The 5,890-nt window shown below is 31.2% G+C and overlaps 1 protein-coding gene across 1 annotated transcript; it reads right to left on the bottom strand.

Moving 5' to 3' along the window:
• Nucleotides 1-613: 613 nt before the first annotated feature.
• Nucleotides 614-3,482, bottom strand: LOC11433479 (thioredoxin H-type). Its single transcript, XM_003626599.4, has 5 exons — nt 3,257-3,482; nt 2,994-3,024; nt 1,789-1,917; nt 1,060-1,182; nt 614-958 (listed from the first exon to the last, which is right to left on the bottom strand). Exons 2-5 carry the CDS (start codon nt 3,012-3,014, stop codon nt 812-814), a joined length of 420 nt encoding a protein of 139 aa, XP_003626647.1. The 5' UTR covers nt 3,015-3,024; nt 3,257-3,482; the 3' UTR covers nt 614-811.
• Nucleotides 3,483-5,890: the final 2,408 nt, after the last annotated feature.

The raw sequence follows: 5,890 nt of genomic DNA, 5'->3' as shown, positions 1-5,890 counted from the left end.
CACTTAAAATTAGTCATTTTTTAGGCATGACAGATTGTGGATAATGTTCTTTCTTGCTATCATCTAAATCATCACCATCATCCTCTAAAAGAACTTGTTTGAAACGATTCAAAAACTAAAAGGACTTGTTTGGGACTTTTGAAACTTAAAGGACGACTTTGGAAAAAATTTAAAGGATCTTTAGATGCATTTGAACATTTTTTTTAAATATGATTGACATTATTTTATCTTTTATAACACATGAATGATACATATAATTATCTTGAAAGTTGTGCAAAATTGATGTACCAATTTTAAAATGCAAAAAGAAATTATATATTCTATAACAAACAATCACAAATAAAGTTATATGTGCATCGCACGAGTAAGAACACTGGTTCTTTTTTCAACGGAATAAGCAGCAATAGGCAGACGTGTACAACAAATGCAATGAGTTTATTGTTTGCATTTGAAAAAATAGTCAAATAGAGAGAATTAAGTCGATGGATGTAAATGACAAATTAGTCAAATATCAATATTTATCACTAAAGCACGTTTAGAGTAATTTAATCTCACTTCTCAAACACAAATCCAAATAATAGGATAAAATGCTCTCTTACTCTCCTCGATCTGAATAGGGCTCAACAATTCTTTATATGTCAGAAATAAACTTTTTTTTAACTACAATGATATCAATTGAATATTTACTTACAAATTAAAATACAGTGACAAATTAAAGTTGCAGGGACACACACTGAATACATACATACATACATACATACCCCCAAGGGTTGAACATTGGTTTTACAAATTATGGATAATACAATAATCGCTATTGATAACGGGGAACTAAATTAACTGCAGCAATCTTCTTCTCCAGCTCTGGTTTGTTGGCTCCTACCAGTTTGTCAATCTCTTGTCCATCTCTAAGAAAGAAGAAAGTTGGTGTGGCTTTAATGTCCCAGGATGTGCTGAAATCCTGCAATATACAAAACCACGTCTGGTTACATAACAACAACAACAACAATAACAATGATAATAACAATAACAATAACATGTATGTATCCCTTCACTACTTACAGTTAGTTCATCCACATCAATTACCAAGAACATAATTGATGGGTATTTCTCTGATAACTCGCAATAATACGGTGCAATTATCTTACAAGGACTACACCACCTTGCGCTGAAATTTGCAATGACCTGTTGAACATGAAGCTTTAGAGCTAATTATTGTACCCAAATAAAAAGAAAAAGAATGTGACATAAGATATATACTAGAAGCAATTAAATTATATATTTTATCAAAAGTGTGTTCATATATATGCATTTGTTTAGAAAGAATAACTTCAAATGGGGAGTCATGATGGTGTAGACAGAATCTATGGGTTCATACATCAAAACTATGCCCCTTGAGAATATCATGCATGTTATTTCCTTTGACAAAATTCAAGAGTAAATCATAGGATCTACACATGCCGAGTTTGAGAGCGTTAGGGCCTTCCAGTAACACGAAATGTAGTTTGTCAAATGGAATAGCAGGGAATCAGAGCAAGCATATTGTTAATCATCAACAAGCATCATAGTAAACTAAAACTTCAAAGAAACTAAGTTTGTCACTTGCATATAGGTTTCTTCCTAAACAATAAGGGAGGCTCTGTGGTGAAGAACATGAAATACATACAGATGTATTCATCATATCCTTACTATACACATGCATTGTAAAACATGTCACAACAAAATGGCAACAAGTCTTTACATAACATTTAATAATGCTGTGCTACAAATTAAATAAGCAGTAAAAATTACAATTTTTCTATCTCCCCTTGCTTGTTCTAGCGTTTGGTTCCAAGATTCTTTGGTAGTAATAAGTTGCACATTTCCAGAAGCAAATTCCACATGCTGAACAGAATCATCATCTTTTGTTTGGGACTGAGACTGCAAACATTAGAAATATGAAAATTTCAGTCAATCAAATTATTGATGAAAAATGTAAACCAATACATTAAAAAAATTAAATAAATCAAAGTATTGATGTTGAGGTCCCACAAAACATGTAGAACTACCAAAGGAAAAAGACAATAGTGGGGATGAACGGAAAAAAAATCCATGAGTTTACTAAGCTGACAAAAGAGAAGAGTGATAAGGATTTGGGGACAATGGTGGTCGGTTGGTGTGTCCCGTTGATGACGAGTGCCAACAGTGATGCAAGGTATATCTTGTATGTGAGGGGAAGCATGCCTAGATGAATGGATGGACGCACACTTAGGGGAGATTGTTGTGACGTTTTGCATTGGATGCAAAAGTGAGTGTTGATCAATATACTACCTTACCTCCGTCGCTGATTATAAGACCCTTTTGAGAATTTTTTTTTTTTTTTTTTTGGTCAAGTAGCCTAGTGGCTAGAGCTCACACAATTTAATTGTGGAGAAGTGGAATGTCCGGGGTTCGAACCTCGGCCCCTGCATATAAAATGCGATATCCCTACCAACTGAGCTAAGCTCACGGGGATAGAATTTTTTATTTTTATAAGACCCCTTTGTTATTTTCAACTACATTAATTATTTCTTTACATACATGTCCCTATTTATTATACATATTTTTCTTCAATCACCAATAAATAACATGTTGAAAACATAAACCAACCCTCTCTCTTAAAGGATAAAATTGTAAGAACAATAGTAATTACAAACATATTTAATACAAATATCCACTATCTTAATTCCCGTTATTTTTTTAAAAAAGTGCTATAATTAGGGACGGAGGTAGTATAAATAATGCATTAATGTTTTGGGTATAGATGTGTAAAATTCTCTTAGCCTAATTAATGTGATGACCCAATAAGATGCTAGGTTGTTGTAGCACTATGATAGCTAGTTTTCAAACAGGTAAAAACTTTGAACTTAACTATCTACAGATACAGTCCCTATGATGGATATTGATACACACGCACACGGCATATGAATGATGGTTTAAATTGTTAGTGTGAATCAATAAATGAATAACATTCTAACCTTAGCCACACAATTCCCCATGAAGTGAAGACTGCAAGAACAAAATATTTACATTAAATCTTAAAATGAATGAATGAATGAATATCATATAAAGATGCTTAATTATTTAATTCATAAATAAATAAAATTCTAAAAATGCAGAATAAGGAAGGATGATCGGAATTGTTTCTATTCTAATATAATTTCTGGAATTAAAAGGGAAGGAAGCAAAATGAGATTTAATTTGAGATTATGAAATTTAGGGAAAGAGAAGAGAAACTCACCAGCGTAGCGTTGAGAAGAGTATTGAAATTGCAATTTGGGAATGAATGTGAATGGGAGGGAAATGAATAAATCTATGATGTATGTTAAATTGCAATTAATGCTTCCCTTCCTACAGGCAGAGACAATATAAATAAACTAATTACGTTTTTTGTTCACGATCTTCCTTTCCTTCCTTCCTGCGTCAACAACGACTATTGTGCTTTTTTGTTTTTTTCTTTCAATCTTTTCTCACAACTTTATTATGCTTTTAATATTAATAGTAACTAACTCCATCGTAATAATCACTCTAATCATCAATCTACGCAAAATTGGTACCAAATCAAATATACTACTTAACCAACTTTAATGTCAATAAATGTTTCTTCATTTCATTTGGTAAGGGGTCCGACTTACCACAAAATTGTATATTAAACCATGTAAAAACATTTTAGTGGATGATCGGTAAACAACGATTTTAAGTTTTTAGATGTGTTCTACTCACCAAAACTTAATGTACATTTTAGACAACTAATAAATCATGTGATTTTTGACCATTTTAAACGACCATGTTTTCAACACTTATAGTATGTCCTTTTCCTTCTTTTTTTTCTTTCTTTCTTTTCATTTAGTACGTTTTAAGGTTTAATCATTGACATTCCTACCATCCTTTAACACAATGCATGATCTTTTTCATTTTTTAAATAAGAGTAAATATTAAATGTAATAAAAATGCTTAATGTCTTAAGGGTTCAAGTTTATATTGAGGGTATTTTATTAGGTTAGACTCGTTTATACATATAGTCTTCGTTTTTCCTTTTAACAATGAGTAATTTATACATATATTCTTTTGTCTTTCCTGATAACAATGAGTAAATTCATAATTTATACATATATTAAAATGCTAATTAAGAGGCTCTAAACTATTTCTCCATCCTTCAATTTGGTCACTCGATTAATTTTGCTTGTTAAGTGCCAAGTTGGCATCCTCTGTTTAGTAAGTGGGGTCTAATTGCTGGTTATTGGAGTAGTTTTAGTCTAGTTTGTTGGTCTTTATTTTACTGAGTCAATAATCCTAATTATTAGAAGTGACAGATGTTGATTTGCATCAGTTATAGCTGTTGCTATTATTTAGCCACTTCCACGTTCTAGGATTGCAAAACGTGGGTTGCAGATATTTCTTTCCTTGTAGCTATTTAGCCTTTGTTAACTTTCATATTGAATAAGAATCATTCTCAATATTTGAGAGATATACTTGTGCTTAGAGTTTGATTGTTCTACATCCTCTTACTATCTCCTATGTTTAAACCATGTCCCTAAGGTATAATATACATCAATTTCAGTCCATAACCTTTCAAATTTCTATTTTTTATTACTGTCATGACCTACCTTGATTCTGGTTCAATTATTATTACCACTTACGGATGGGAATAGGCTAAGCCGGCCAACAGGGGCCTACGGTCTAGTCTACGACATGTCAGGCTATACTTTTTTCTTAAATAGAGAAGACCTAAGCTTTTTTAGAAGTTTATTTAGCTTAAAAGGTCAGACCACATGTCATTCAAAAAGCATCTTAAGCTAATTAGGCCGGACTATTTAAGTAAATGTGAATAATATTATTTATTATAATATTATATTTTGTACTTTGAATTAATATATAGATTTGTTAACTTTTTCAATAATTTAAGCTTATTAGTATACATTAATTTTTCGCATATATAAATGTATTATTATAAACTATAACTGAAATATGATATAATATATATATATATATATATATATATATATATATATATATATATATATATATATATATAGTCAAATTATGTAAAAACTCATGTTGATTATCAAATGATAGGTTAATCTAATTGACCTGTTAGTTCGCTAGTCTTTTTAAACTTATATCACATTGTTTATTTAAAGATGTTCATATGATATAGACTTTTAAACAGACTAGCAGACTGTAATAGGCTTTCAAAGGTCAGGCTCAGACCTAAAAAGTAAGCTTATAACAGGCCGCGGGCCAGACATAGGCCTTAAAAAAATTTGGCAGACCAGACTTAAGCTTTGCAAAGCCTAACTCGACTTAGCTTATTCCCTCCCTATTACCACTGATCCCTTTTGTAAAAAGTTCTTCATCATTTCTAGTTTATATAAGCAACCGTAGTTCGAATTGCCTTCTTCATTCACAAACCAAATAATACAGGTTAGAGATCATGTAATCTATTTTTGTTTTGAAACCCTAATTATTTTTCTTTCTCTGTTTAGGCGATTTTCGCGACTAAGCAAATGTTTTTAGTATACTTTAGAAACTAAATATAATAAGTATATGCAAATCGAGATGTAGGAGAGAGAGAGAGCGCACTTGGCCCTTAACAGTAATATTAACAAAGAAAACACATTGGGACTAAATTGAAGGATCGGGGAATAGTTTTTTTTTTTTTTTTTTTATATTATTAACATAGCATATTTAGCTTTCACGAAATTATAATCGCGATCTTTTTCTCAAATTTATATTATAATTAATTTCAAACGTCCACACACTAAATTACGTTGAAGCTTTATTGAGTGGTCGGTTTGTTGGGATGTGTTTGAATTTTGTTTTGTAGAGCGGAGCCAGGGTGTCATGGCCTCCCTAAAGTATAAAATATTAATTT

Source organism: Medicago truncatula, chromosome 8, assembly GCF_003473485.1.
Source record: "Medicago truncatula cultivar Jemalong A17 chromosome 8, MtrunA17r5.0-ANR, whole genome shotgun sequence".
Lineage (NCBI taxonomy): Eukaryota > Viridiplantae > Streptophyta > Magnoliopsida > Fabales > Fabaceae > Medicago > Medicago truncatula.
This window is presented reverse-complemented; position numbering and strand designations above follow the sequence as displayed.